Consider the following 15,451-nt stretch of genomic DNA (forward strand, 5'->3'; position numbering starts at 1 on the left):
ACGTCAGAAGCATCTTACCTGGGCTAAGGAGAAAAAGAACTGGACTGTTGCTCAGTGGTCCAAAGTCCTCTTTTCAGATGAAAGCAAATGTTGCATTTCATTTGGAAATCAATGTCTGGAGTCTGGAGGAAGACTGGAGAGGCACAGAATCCAAGCTGCTTGAAGTCCAGTGTGAAGTTTCCGAAGTCAGTGATGATTTGGGGTGCCATGACGTCTGCTGGTGTTGGTCCATTGTGTTTTATCAAGTCCAAAGTCAAAGCAGCCGTCTACCAGGAGATTTTGGAGCACTTTATGCTTCCATCTGCTGACAAGCTTTATTATGGAGATGCTGATTTCCTTTTCCAGCAGGATTAAGCACCTGCCCACAGTGCCAAAACCACTTCCAAGTGGTTTGCTGACCATGATATTACTGTGCTCGATTGGCCAGCCAACATGCCTGACCTGAACCCCATATGGAATCTATGGGATATTTTCAAGAAAAAGATGAAAAACAGTCCATTCAACCATACAGATGAGCTATTAAAGAAACATGTGCTTCAATAGTGCCTCAGCAGTGCCACAGGCTGATTGCTTCCATGCCACACCTCACTGATGCTGTAATTTGTGCTTAAGGAGCCCCGACCAAGTATTGAGTGCATAAATGAACATACTTTAAAAAACTTGAGCTTTTCTGTTTTGCAAATCCTTTTTTTTTATTTTAGGAAATATTCTAATATTTTCAGATACTGGATTTTTGACTTTCATGAGCTGTAAGCTCTAATCATCAAAATTAAACAAAAAAAACTTTTGAAATGTTTTACTTTACATGTAATGAATCTAGAATATATGAAAGTTTCACTTTTTGAAATGTTACAAAAAAAAAAACTTTTTCACGATATTCAAATTTTTTGAGATGCACCACTATATATATTAATATATATTAATTAATAGTTGTTAACTCTGTAATTAGTCTGAATTAGTTCACTATTCATTCCATATTATAGACCCCCTTGTTTAATGCAGATTTATAGATTGATTTCCAATACAGGCATCAGCCAATCACAGCCACGCCTCTTCTCATGTGACTTTTCTGCTGTATTTTGTCCCTATCCTCCTTGCACACATATGGAGATTGTGTGGGTTTTTTGGGGGGGGGTTGCTCAGATTATGGCTGCATTCCAATCAAACATGTCTTCTCAGTATATTGCTCTGACAGTTACATTTTTTACTGACGTTTCCTTCAACTGGTCATTAAAATTCCTTCATCTGCATGAAGAAGTTGTGACTTGGCCTGAATTGCACGTTGGGCTGTTTGATTTAAGCCTAATTTACTGTCCTGTGGCCTTGTACCATAAACCCTGTTATTGATTGAATGTCAGTGCTGATGGATTTGTGTAAATGAGAGCGGGGCTCTTCCCTTAAAAAGGGGAAGACACGAAGCCTCAAAGGCAAAGTCGTGGGCATGCGTTTATGCAAATATCTCCACGCATGCAATATTCTGATTTAAGTGTAGCTTGAAAAAGATGTTGTATGCTATTATAGTAATGATATTTGCACTGAAATATGGGAAAGATTTTTGATGTTCTGTTCTGCGCAGCTCTTAAAATAAACATGGCCTTGTGTGCTCCTCATCGCCAGCCTGAGCTAATTTCCTGTAATAAAACATGCACACTGTAATATATTAAAATGTCTTTCTCTCTATGCTGGGGGTGCTGTTGCTCACCCTGGATCCTCTGTTGACTGTCTGTTTCCTCTCAGGGGAGGAAAAAGGAACACACCCTCCAGCCCCATAAGCACGGGTGTTGTGTTCCATAACAATGCCTCTGGCCACTATTAGCATACCTGGAGAGCAATCCATCAATTTGGGTTAAATTGTACAAGCCGTGCTGCTTCTACGTACACATTCCTAATAAGCTTATGAAAACGGTGTTGCAGTGTGGCTGTGCTGCAGAAATCTGCATATGTAAAAAGACACATCCTCAAATTACATTTGACTTTGCATGAGCACATTAATCAGGGAATAGAAAATAGTCCCGCTCTGAATGTGAGAGGGTGTGTCGATGCAGTGGGTCAGAATGCACCATTTTCTTCTCCAACAGCTGATGATTCCATGAAGTGATGGTGGAAGTGTCTCGTATAGCATTTGGAAACTTCCCACTGCTTGGGAAGTGTTCCGAATGCAAGGCAAATTGGCATGTAGGAAAAAAAAATAAAATTACATTAAAAAACAATAAAAACAAATTTTCCAAAATTAAAAATGTAAAAGAAAATGTAGCAATTTAATTAGCAAATTCTATGTAACGTAACAATCATAGCCAATCAGCAGATATTGTTGGGCTTACAATTTAACGCATTAGCATAGTGCATTTACTTTTTTGGTGATTAATGCAATTAGACACATGTCTTGACCTGTACGTAAAATCAATAATGAGATATTTTCCATTTGAGTAATTCAGGCATGAAGTACCGAGCATAATGAAAATGATTCCTCATATGGCTGTGTTTTCGGTTATTGTGTTTTCTGCAGTCATATAGGCTACTATGCCCATGAGGCAGCAGATGTGTGCTGAATGGCTTCAGGTTTTGTATTCATCAGTAAGGCTTTCGAGAAGGAAATGTACCTGCACGTAAACACTAGCAGACGCCGTTCTCCAGAAGTTTTTTTTAAGGTAGTTCAACCACCATTCATTAATCTTGGTTATTTTCAACATTGTTGAACTTTGTGTGTCTTACCACTTGCTTGACTTTTTACTGTGAGGTTTTTATTTATAAGCAGAACTCTCTTACCCGGCTCTTGCACATATACGATTATTTGTACTTAAAAGTTGAGCCTGGGACACATGTGATACCGCTTGGTGAGAAGGTTTTGTGAGCCGCCCATCTACTGAGGTTTGGTTCTGGTAATTCAGTGTGAAGAAGCGGCGTCTTGGGAATCCATTTCACTCTGCGCTCCCCATTCCGCTTCACATCTGCAGCGGTGATAACATAGCTACTAAGTGAGTGGGAAAGTCTGATGATATCTAGCTAATGGATTTAAATGATGTTCCCAGCTGGATGTCTCACCCAAGGGCAGCCATTTTCCTCAGCTTCCATCCGGTCCAACCGCTTCACATTCTTCTTAAACCTCTTGCGCTCCTGCGGAAGCAACAGCAAGCAAATCAACTTGCAGAGTGCAATGAATATTACATCACTGCCTCAAGGTTCATGAGATCGCGGGTCGCAGACAGTCAAGGTGGGGTGTTTTTTTTCTGTCACTTGTCAGTGGTATTTTGCATTAGATGCTGGTCGTCCATAATTTCAAGGATCGTACACATTAAAAAGTTATTGGTGGTTTATGCAGGTGGTTTGTGGAGAGGTCATTGGTTGATATGTATTTAATTGTGCATGCTCATTTCTTTTTTTATTACCTTCGCTGTCTAATGCTCACTTAAAGTTCATCCTTAAAATATTAGTAATTTTAAAAACTTTAACGTAATCCTGAATATCCTTTTTTTTTTACTGTTGTGATGATTTACTTAGTGTGTTGTAATTAACTTATTAATTTAATTTACTATTTTATCCAAATAAATTAAAAATATTATGATGCAATGTTATGGCACATACTATTAAAAGTAATTCATCTTACCATATTGGCCAAAATTTTAATTTTGGGTCATCATGAGTTATCATCATTGGATCATCATTAGTTGCGCAAATAAAAACATAAAAACAACATAAAAAAAATTCTGATACAACCAGACATGTAAAACTGGACGTGTTAATAAGCTCTTAATAAGTGGCAATGCGCCAAATTTTCGCTTGAGTTTAAATCGTTTAACTTAAGGTGAATACCACGCGTCGCCTGGCATGAATTCATGTCTATTTGCATCTACTGTTGTGATGATTTACTTAGTGTGTTGTAATTAACTTATTAATTTAATTTACTATTTTATCCAAATAAATTAAAAATATTATGATGCAATGTTATGGCACATACTATTAAAAGTAATTCATCTTACCATATTGGCCAAAATTGTAATTTTGGGTCATCATGAGTTATCATCATTGGATCATCATTAGTTGCGCAAATAAAAACATAAAAACAACATAAAAAAAATTCTGATACAACCAGACATGTAAAACTGGACGTGTTAATAAGCTCTTAATAAGTGGCAATGCGCCAAATTTTCGCTTGAGTTTAAATCGTTTAACTTAAGGTAAATACCACGCGTCGCCTGGCATGAATTCATGTCTATTTGCATCTTTGCATCTTTGCATTTACTTGTAATCTACCTGCACACATAATTAAATTCACACACCAAAAGTTAATTTAATTATTCAAGCCAATCAGTGAAGAGCTTATTGACACATCCGGTTTGACAAGTCCAGTTGTATCAGAAAATGGAGGAGAGCATTACGATTTATATGTGCGAGTGACACGAAAAACAACCTGTGAGTAATCTAGAGCAGGGATCCTCAAATCTGGCTCGTGAGATCCACTTTCTTGCGAGCCAGATTTGAGGATCCCTGATCTAGAGCGATAACGCGATACAAATATTTGCTTCGCTTTTGGTGCGCACACACCATTAGTCGCTTTGTATCTTATTATGTACATTTTCAGGTTCATACCACAGTTAGACATTTTAACAGCCTCCTCAGTGGTTGCTGACTGGAGATTTTCCTAAGTCTTGTCGACACTGCACATTTAACTTACCAAAACGATATTCGTGTTTAATTTCTGTCTCTAGAAATGTACACACTTAAGTTCCCATCACATCTACTTTTTTAGCCTTTTTGAGGTGAAAGTATAGTTTTTATGTGAATTCTCCTGATAACTTTCCTACAGAATAACACTAAAAAGTTCTGTGAACGATGCACTATGCACTTGTCTGCTTGGGAGAGTGTTCCGTTGCTCTGATGTTTGTTGAGAATTGCTTTTATGGATTACAGCAGAAGTATATAAGTATGACATCTTAAAGTCCTAAAGACAAGGCTATGTTACTTGTCATCAATTTTTTACAAACCCATGTGCACACATTCCTTCACATCAATACACCTATACAAAAACATTGAGCTATGGGTCCTTTTCTTTCTCTTATTCAAGTGCTATAGACTAAGGCTGTTACTCTGAACAGTGTCAGAAATATCCAGAATGTGGTGTTAGTGAGGTGGTAGTCAACCACATGAAATATTGGCTATTTCTGGGGTGAAATATAATTTACAACCTAAATAAGCTATGGGTTTCAAGAAAGTGCTGAAGTACTGTTTTCTTATGGTATAATTAGTCTTTAGATTCAAGAAAACGCAATCAAAGCAGTCATGTTCTTCACAAGGGACAAAAAAAGAAAATGTTCACTTTAAACATTCTTTCACTTAAAAGATCTGGGCTGCATTTACCAGAAGCATCACAAGCCTAAGCTGAATTTACAGTCCATTGGTGTGAATGGTTTCTGATCTACTTAGGCTTATGATTTTTTGAAAAACAATCTTTTTTACTTAAAAGGTTTGTCCACTTAAAAGATTTGTGCACTTAAAAGATCCTTTCACTTAAGAGATTTGTTCACATAAAAGATCTGTTCACTTTAAAACATTTGTTCACTTAAAAAAAACTGGGATGCACTTCCCAGGAGCATCGCAAGCCTAAGATGATTGTAGAGACCATGGGTATCAATGGTTTCTACGATCTGCTTTTGGGAAACACAGTACTGTTCATTTAGATGATCTCCAAAGAGATTTGTTTAAAAACAGTAATTCGCTCACAACCACAACACCTCTACCACAGATTCTTTTTTCATATACCAGCAGCTTGCATCAACTTCTAATCGATGTAACGGCTTCTTTACACTTGTACTGTAATTCATTTTAATGTGTTACATTTTGGGGGTGACTAATTAGATCAGTGTTCATCAAAAGCTACAATCTTGTCATACATTTAGGGGTATCTTAGTTATTTGATTTCTCTTAAATATCTGGGCTGTTTCCAAGATGCACCATGATCCTAAATTGACCATTGGTGTCAATGGTTCCTTGGATTACTTGCAATTATATATAAAATTCTTGAATATCTTTAAGACTCGATACCACAAAGCTTGTAATCCTTGGCAACTGGTTCTTTATCAAATTTTTTTATTGTAGTAGCCTTATACTTTTATAAAAGCACCACTGATTCCCTCAGCACGCAAATACAGTCTCCATATTAACTTTCATCTATAGTTATTGCTGATTCACTCCTTTCTCTCTCATCCTCCTCTCCTTTGTTCTGACCATCTGAACTCTGTCTTTAGACCATAAACTTCTTTAGTGAGCATGATGCAGGTCAGGGCCCCCATGCCAGCACTGTGATTGAGTTTCATGCTTAGCCTGACGGGGGTCCTGAGTGCCCAGTGTTGTCTTTGAGAGGGTAACGAGTGGAAGAGGCGGCTGGCAAATCCTCCAGCAGGAGGCCAGGGCTCGCCTTCAGCGCGGCTCTTTCACTCGGTGTCTTCCGCAACCTGTGAAATGAAATTCCACCACAGCTTTACTCAAAGCTGATGCGCCAACTGCCATTACTTCCCCGGCTTTGACTTTTATTTCCCCGAGCCGTGAGTTGCCAACCACAGCGGCTTTGTAGTCAAATTGATTCCATTCGTTTGATGTATCATTGTTGTCAGTGCTAAGCAGATCACCACTGTGCATGAATATATCCACCCTAGAGTCTCCACAATGAAAGCCATTTCCATTTTCTGCCCTTTTTTCCTTTTCTCTCACGCCATTTTTACACGGTTGTGTAAAATGAGGGAGGCGCACCGTCTCTTTGAAGAGCCTCTGTTTCGGAAAATTCAGTCGAAGAACCTTTTTGAAAGATTGAAATTTCACCTACTCCACTTTAAATATTAATTCTCCACCTCGTGCAGTCGAGCCCTTTGTCGTCAGACCTATACATTTTGGCAGGATTTCACTCCCTCCAACGATTATATGTGAATCTATCTAATCGAATTGCTTTCCTCTGGCTTTCTCTGCATTTTTATACGTTTTGACATAACAATCTGTTCATCCTAGCAATGAGCACTTGAGCACCTGTCGAGACTCTCAAAGACTTCACAGAGAAACTCTCGCAGAGACGTTCCACTTTACATTCCTGTTTTCACAAAGTACTCTTTATGTGGTTTGAAAATGTGTATTCAGACTTCACTTTTTCGCTCTCTGTGTCTGAGATGATTTTCATATTTGCTGCCCTTATAATCTCTGCTGCATAGCATAAGATTGTCGAAGTGGGCTGTGAAGAGCAGAAAACTCATTTAATATAAACAGGTAGAATGCACACAGAATTCCACTGAAAGTTTTCGCTGGAACGCCTGTCATTCATTAAAATCCCCTCCCCTTATGTTTGTTTCTTGAACATTTTGGCTACATCTGCTCCCAGAATGCTTTGTTTATCACGTTTAACCATTTTTAAATACATTTCGCAGATAATACCACAAAATCAGAGGCAAAAATGCAGAGAGATTCCCAAATTCCATCTGCAAGCAAAAGGATTTTAATCAATCAGCATTAGCTTTTGATTTGGAGTCAGAAACGTTCCACCTTGGTGAAGAAATACTGCACTTCGCCCTCTACTGGACACATCTTAACCCTACATTTGAGTCATAATGGCAGTGTTAATTCTGTGCTGGTTTGGGTTTCTTAGCTGTGAATGAGAATTCCGACAATGACCCATTAAAGTGTTTGAGCTAACAGGGCTCTTCAGAGCATTCAGTGAGGTTGTGAAAAGCCAGTGTTTACAAGGCGGATGCATTTATTTTTAAGTGCAACAAAGCTGTCAGCTGTGTTTCTCCCAGAATACCTCTCTAACGCAAGAGCCTTTTAGCTGACCATCTCCTTTCACCAGCACCACATTAGCACAACAAATGGTTTTGGCCCTTTTTTGGGTGATCTTAAAAAGTGCTTAACGAAATGTCTGTTGGTAAGAGAATTCATGGCATTACAAGACCTTTTGTTCTTGCAGTAGTTGCTGAAATGGCATTTCTTAGGGTGAGTCATACCTATGGATCCATATATCATAGGATATATCTAGTTGTTAAAGGAATAGTTCACCCAAAAATGAAAATGGGAATCATTTGTGCTTCCTCACTTCATGGTACATGTGGTTTAGCAGGATGTTCACGCTGCTCTTTTCCATATGATGCAAGTGAATGGTGACCAACTTTTTAAAGCTCAAAAAATGAAAAAAAAACAACAACAACTTAAAAGTAGTTTATATGACTTCTTTTGTGGTCTACAGAAAGAAGAAAGTCATACAGGTTTGGAGCAAATTGATTCCTTTAAGGGTTTTTTACCAAGCTTTTTCTTGCCTTGAGTTCACTTTTCTGCTCCTTACAGATAATGTCTCTTTAAGGAATCTACAAATCAAATTAACGTACAGCATGTGCAATCTGGCAGAGACTGGCAGTGTGTGGTCGCTTTTATGTAAAGTCACAGATTAGAACGTGTGAAAACTGATATGATCATCCCAGATTTGCTTATTAAAGATATCCTGCCGTCTCTGTTTCCATGACATTGAAATCAGAGAATCCAGGGCTTTTTGGAATGAAAGTTATTAGAACTACTGGTGATTAGAGGACACAGACAGGGGGACGATGTTTTGTTTTTTTTCTTGAAGATTTATTTGAGGGAGAATATATTTCTGGAATTATTTTGTTAACAGAACAAGGAGGACATACAGTGTTTCTCTGCTCCTGAGATATTCTCAGATTCTGCAGCTAGAGCTGTAAAGACCAATCCAAACTAGCCCAGAACCAGCCCTGAGTATTTATATGAGTAATAAAACCGGCCCAATATCAAAACCCCAAATTGTATTTTTAGAAATTCCAGGTCATTTCTACGCCTACTATGTAATACAAGCAGCATTAACCATTGCAAAGTAAAAAAAATATATATCATCATTGAAATTTATGTTGTATTATATACAAAGTAATAAAAAGCAATAGATTTCGACTAATGTTTAAAAGTTTGCTTGGAGAATATAAATTCATATACTACCTGTTTGGGGTCTGTATATATATTTTTTTATTTTATTTATTAAATTTTTTTGAAAGAAGTCTCTTGTGCTTTCCAAGGCTGTATTTATTTGATCAAAATACAGTAGAACAGTAATATTGTGAACTGTTATTATAATATATCATAAAAATATGTTTTCTATTTTGATGTATTTTAAAATGTAATTTATTCCTCTGATGACAAAGCTAAATTTTTAGCTGCCATTACTCTAGCCTTCAGTGTCACATGAAATTATTCTAAAATGCTGATTTAGTGCTCAAGAAAAATTTTTAATTTGTTGAAAACGGTTATGCTGCTCAATATTTGCATGGACACCGTAATACATTTTTTCAGGATTCTATAATAAATAGACATTTAAAATAACAGCATTTCTTTGAAATAGTTTTTGCAACATTATAAATGTTTTAATATCACTTTTGATTAATTTAACGCTACCTTGCTGAATAGAAGTCTTCCAGTCATAAACCTTTGAAGTATAATAACATTGTAGTATAGTAACATTCTTCTATTACTTCATATGTAGACCTATTATACACAGTTACATGACGTACAGTAAATTTACTGTATTTTAATCATAACAGTTGGCCTGACAACCATAAAAAAATAGTATCCATCTTACCTGTTTTGATTTACAGAGGATTGGCTGTTCATTTGGTCAGAAATCCTTGCATTCAAATCTAATTTGTGTGACATTTCTAACCTTCAAACTGCTGACAAAAAACTCATGGAAACATTTCCACATGGGGAAAACTACAACCTTGTTAACCCTGATCAAAGTGTAGAAACTTGTGTGTGATGTCAACCAAAGAACAAATTATTTGGGGGGGGTCTGAGGAAAAGAATATAGTTTTGTTTTGTGTTCCAGGTGTGAATTCAATTGCTGTTCCATATTCCAGATTTGTACTTTGATATTAGGAATTTTTCATATGCCGTTTTGTTTTAACTAAGTACTGTGAGGCCGGAGCAGCCAGGCTGATCAAACCCAGGCCTGGGCAAATCAAATGGCTTTGGTTTTATTCATTGTTTTTCAGCTTTGTTTCCATCACAATCAGCGGAGACAATGTTATGCTCTGCTTTGGAAATCTTTTCTGAAAGTGCTATGGCGCTGGACCAAGTGCATTCAAATCTAATTTGTGTGACATTTCTAACCTTCAAACTGCAGGACAAAAAACTCATGGAAACATTTCCACATGGGGAAAACTACAACCTTGTTAACCCTGATCAAAGTGTAGAAACTTGTGTGTGATGTCAACCAAAGAACAAATTATTTGGGGGGGGTCTGAGGAAAAGAATATAGTTTTGTTTTGTGTTCCAGGTGTGAATTCAATTGCTGTTCCATATTCCAGATTTGTACTTTGATATTAGGAATTTTTCATATGCCGTTTTGTTTTAACTAAGTACTGTGAGGCCGGAGCAGCCAGGCTGATCAAACCCAGGCCTGGGCAAATCAAATGGCTTTGGTTTTATTCATTGTTTTTCAGCTTTGTTTCCATCACAATCAGCGGAGACAATGTTATGCTCTGCTTTGGAAATCTTTTCTGAAAGTGCTATGGCGCTGGACCAAAAGTAAATTGCTTTTTTGCTGTCTTTTTTTTCTGGTTGCTGCTGGGATGTGTTTTTGTTGAACTGAAATAATGAGAGTAAACTGCCACACACTCACACCCACATACATCGCAGCCTACATCCTACACACACCAGGTGTACAAAAACAAAAGGGTCGATAAATGGCCGCTTGACTGCCCCTTCATCTGTTGGCAGCACACACTGGCCAGTAGCCACATAACAACAAATAAACACAAGACACCCATGAGTTTTACATGCATATGCTTTTAGTTTACATTCAAAAATGTTGATATTACTTTTTACTTTCTCTTCTTCCTATGTTAGGGTGGAGTCCGGTTTCCAGAAAGTTCTTCAGGTGGATCTGGAGGTCAACGGGTTGTTGGATCCTCTGGGAAGTCGCTCAGTGACATGGCAGATCGAGTACCCCATCTCCCGAACCCTTTCGGATGAGATCCAGACACTCATCCGTCTGGCACCACATGACCTCGGGGGAATCGTGCCATTGGCTATGGTGAGTTTAGTTCCTCGTCAACTCGTTCTCAACAAGTCCAAACATGCAGTGCTGTTCTTTTGTCGTATTTTTATTGTTACTGTTTGCATATAATATAAAGTATGGCTGCTTGCTTTTCAGGAATAATATAAGATGTATCACACAGGAAATGTTGATGTGTCATTTGAAGCAACAGTATGACTAACACTAATTAGCTGTAATTTGGTTAATTGAGCGTGCAGTTTGCTTTAAAACCGGCAACTGGGTCAAGACCAAAAGTAATTAATTTAAAATGAGAGGAGACTGTGAGGAGCCTCAAACAAATAAGGTAAACAGAAGATAATAAAGGGTGTTTTAATCAATATGGTGGCTGGGCAGTCACAGTTGGTGCTATTCCTGAATAGGGTAGCACAATGCTATTTAACAGTGGCAAAGTATGCTCCAAAATATACAGTGGGGCAAAAAAGTATTTAGTCAGCCACCAATTGTGCAAGTTCTCCCACTTAAAAAGATGAGAGAGGCCTGCAATTTTCATCATAGGTATACCTCAACTATGAGAGACAAAATGTATTTGGTTATTTTGACATTAGCAGCACCGGCTGATAACTGTGGCTGCTTGTCTGATCAGGTTAGCTGTTGGATCAGTCCTATGATCCAGTTCTTCTCAATCCTGGTCTCAATTTGTATCACCAGATCATTAGTAGAGGATGCTCATGCAAAGTTTTTGCACCCTTGAAGGGCACTATGGGAAGAGAATGCCACACCAAGGGCCAGATTTACTAAACAGGGCAAATTAGCGTTAGAGCTCAATTCCATAAAAACGTTGTTGGGAGGGGGAAATTCTGTGGGTGATTTACTAACAATGCACACATTAAAGAAGACAGACACAGCCAGATCATTTCCATAATGACCAGCACAATCTACCAAGAGCAAGAAACGCTTTTTTGTGTTAAATAATGGCACAAATACCAGTACGAGCCCTAGTTGCATAATTCATTTTAATACTCAGGCGCAAAAATAACTGTGTCCACACCTTTTCAGCGCTATTACTTCATGTCGCGTTTTTAGTAAATCCTGACAGTACTATTTTAACACCAAAAGACGGTTTAGTTAGCTGTTATTAAATCTGACCCTTTATGTACTGTATATAACTAAAAAAAAAAAGGCAAAAGGTAGATTAATACTTTTTTATTCAGCAAGGATGCATTAAACTAAACAAAAGTGACAATGGATGTATATATAATGTTACAGAATTATTTCAAATAAATGCTATTTTTTAAAACTTTCTATCTGTCTAAGAATCCTGAAAAATGTATTATGTTTTTTTTTCACAAAGAAATGTTAAGCAGCACAACTGTTTTTTCAATTTTTAATAATAATTGTTTCTTGTGCATCAAATCAGCATACTTGAATGATTTCTGAAGGATCATGTGACACTGAAGACTGGAGTAATGCCTGCTGAAAATTCAGCTTTGCCAGAAATAAAATGACATTTTTAAAATATAAATATAATATATATATATATATAATATTTCAAAATATTACTGTTTTTACTGTACTTTTGATCTTTTTCAAAAACAACCCCCAAAATTTGAATATTTACAAAATACCATATAAAACACTCTACATTACAAGCATTGAAGCCTTACAATAAAGTTTGATTAACTGTTTGTTTTTAAATGAAAAATATCCATTCTGTTTATAGACTCCCAGCACCTGATCAGGACACGAAGTTAGTCTCTTATCCAATAAACATTGGCCTTTATGCCATTAAAATCAGTGCCACAGGTATCTTCTTTAGACATAGCTGTACTTCAGTGGAACTTTTATACCCATCTATCCTTTAAATCCTATGCACATATTCAAGTAGATCAAAAGAGATTACAAACAGCATAATACTGCTGTGTGGTATTATGTACACTTTCCTTCACTAAACTACTGAAATGCACCAACAGTGTATAGATCATTTACACATGGCTGTATTCAAAAAACAAAACAAAACAAAAATTAAGGGGGCCTGTGATTCCAGTGCAGTCTCTACAGAACAAAATGAGAAGAATTTGTTTTGAGTGCAGGTTTCATCTTTTAAATAAAATGAGAGGCTGAGGCAAGGTGTTTGATTAGAGGTGGGCTACACGTCTGCTCTTCATTGGCTTCATTGGAAAAGGTTTGTGTATTTTCTGTTGTGTTTGTCTTTCTTCCTCGCTCTGTTTCTATACCTCACAACTTTTGAATCAAGTTTACTTAAGCTCCTTGTAATTGGCCGTTCAGCCCTCTCGAAGGCAAATTTCAGTCCCTGCTGAGCTTGTTTTCTGTTGACTATTGAAAGCGCTCTCATTCTTGTTTGCCACCCTGTCTTCTCGCGGCGCTCAGAGAGTTTGTTCAGTGAAAAGCAAAATCAAACAAATTGCCAAGTCAGAGGCATCTCCCTTCAAACCCCTCTTCTGATTTAGTTTTTTCTTCCAGGATTTGTTTTGTTTGGTTCTCCGTAGCCTCTTGGCCTTAGTCTTGAGTTTCGTTGTGTGTCAGGCTTTTCTTCAGAGCTCATGGGTTTCTCTGTTCTCTGAGCAATGCTGGCCTGCTGTTTGACTACCTTCAAGTCTGTTTGAACAGTGTCCTCTGTAAACCGCCTACAGGACAAGGTAATAGCCTTTCCTTTGTGTTTTCCACATGCCGTAGGCCATAAATCAGGCAACATTTTTGAACTACTCGTCAGATTTACATTGGGGAACTAGCTACTAGTGATTCTTTCCTTGCTAATAATTAGCATGCACTATATATCAGTAGCATATTGAACATTTAATTGTGCATGCTCATTTCCTCTACAGTATTTTTACATTACATTTGCTGTCATCTAATGCTCACTTAAAGTTCATCTTTAAAACACCAATAATTTAACTCTTGTGCTATCCTGAAAACCCTTTGCCTAATTAAAAAAATTGCTTGTGAATCCCTCATTATGCTGTATTATTAGCCAATCTTGGATTCCATCTTTTTGTCAGCTTATGCACTTCTGTTTTTGAGTGAAAAAATCTTTATTTGTGGGTAGTTTTGGACATTTTTCACTCAAAAACTAAGGTGCACAAGCTGAGATTAATGAGGCCTACAATCCGTTAATTCCCCAAAAATATACAAAACTTATGATAATTAAAAAAAAACAATTTAGTAATAATATGCCATAATGAGGAAATTTTATATATATTATTGTATATATATATTCATTTTATATATACTGTGTATATACAGTGGCTACGGAAAGTATTCAGACCCCCTTACATTTTTCACTCTTTGTTATATTGCAGCTATTTGCTAAAATCATTTAAGTTATTTTTTTTTCCTCATTAATGTACACACAGCACCCCATATTGACAGAAAAACACAGAATTGTTGACATTTTTGCAGATTTATTAAAAAAAAAAGACTGAAATATCCCATGGTCCTAAGTATTCAGACCCTTTGCTGTGACACTCATATATTTAACTCAGGTGCTGTCCATTTCTTCTGATCATCCTTGAGATGGTTCTACACCTTCATTTGAGTCCAGCTGTGTTTGATTATACTGATTGGACTTGATTAGGAAAGCCACACACCTGTCTATATAAGACATTACCGCTCACAGTGCATGTCAGAGCAAATGAGAATCATGAGGTCAAAAGAACTGCCTGAAGAGCTCAGAGACAGAAATGTGGCAAGGCACAGATCTGGCCAAGGTTACAAAAAAAAAATTCTGCTGCACTTAAGGTTCATAAGAGCACAGTTCTTTCCCTCGATTGCAACCAGTTGTCCTGTCCCTGCAGCTGAAAAACACCCCCACAGCATGATGCTGCCACCACCATGCTTCACTGTTGGGACTGTATTGGACAGGTGATGAGCAGTGCCTGGTTTTCTCCATACATACCGCTTAGAATTAAGGCCAAAAAGTTCTATCTTGGCCTCATCCGACCAGATAATCTTATTTCTCACCATCTTGGAGTCCTTCAGGTGTTTTTTCATGTGTCTTGCACTGAGGAGAGGCTTCCGTCGGGCCACTCTGCCATAAAGCCCCGACTGGTGGAGGGCTGCAGTGATGGTTGACTTTCTACAACTTTCTCCCATCTCCCGACTGCATCTCTGGCGCTCAGCCACAGTGATCTTTGGGTTCTTCTTTACCTCTCTCACCAAGGCTCTTCTCCCCCGATAGCTCAGTTTGGCTGGACGGCCAGCTCTAGGAAGGGTTCTGGTCGTCCCAAACGTCTTCCATTTAAGGAATGGAGGCCACTGTGCTCTTGGGGACCTTAAGTGCAGCAGAAATTTTTTTGTAGCCTTGGCCAGATCTGTGCCTTGCCACAATTCTGTCTCTGAGCTCTTCAGGCAGTTCTTTTGACCTCATGATTCTCATTTGCTCTGACATGCACTGTGCGCTGT

General features: G+C 37.8%; 1 protein-coding gene across 1 annotated transcript in view; it reads left to right on the forward strand.

The window, feature by feature from the left end:
- Positions 1-15,451, forward strand: part of LOC107565378 (transmembrane protein 132C-like) — a 178,856-nt gene that overhangs the window by 108,745 nt on the left and 54,660 nt on the right. The window contains exon 4 of the mRNA XM_016250593.1: positions 10,882-11,068. Within this exon, the coding sequence (XP_016106079.1) occupies positions 10,882-11,068 (187 nt within the window). The remainder of the gene's footprint in view (positions 1-10,881; positions 11,069-15,451) is intronic.

This window comes from Sinocyclocheilus grahami, unplaced genomic scaffold (genome assembly GCF_001515645.1).
Source record: "Sinocyclocheilus grahami isolate Dianchi unplaced genomic scaffold, SAMN03320097.WGS_v1.1 scaffold998.1, whole genome shotgun sequence".
NCBI classification, from domain to species: domain Eukaryota; kingdom Metazoa; phylum Chordata; class Actinopteri; order Cypriniformes; family Cyprinidae; genus Sinocyclocheilus; species Sinocyclocheilus grahami.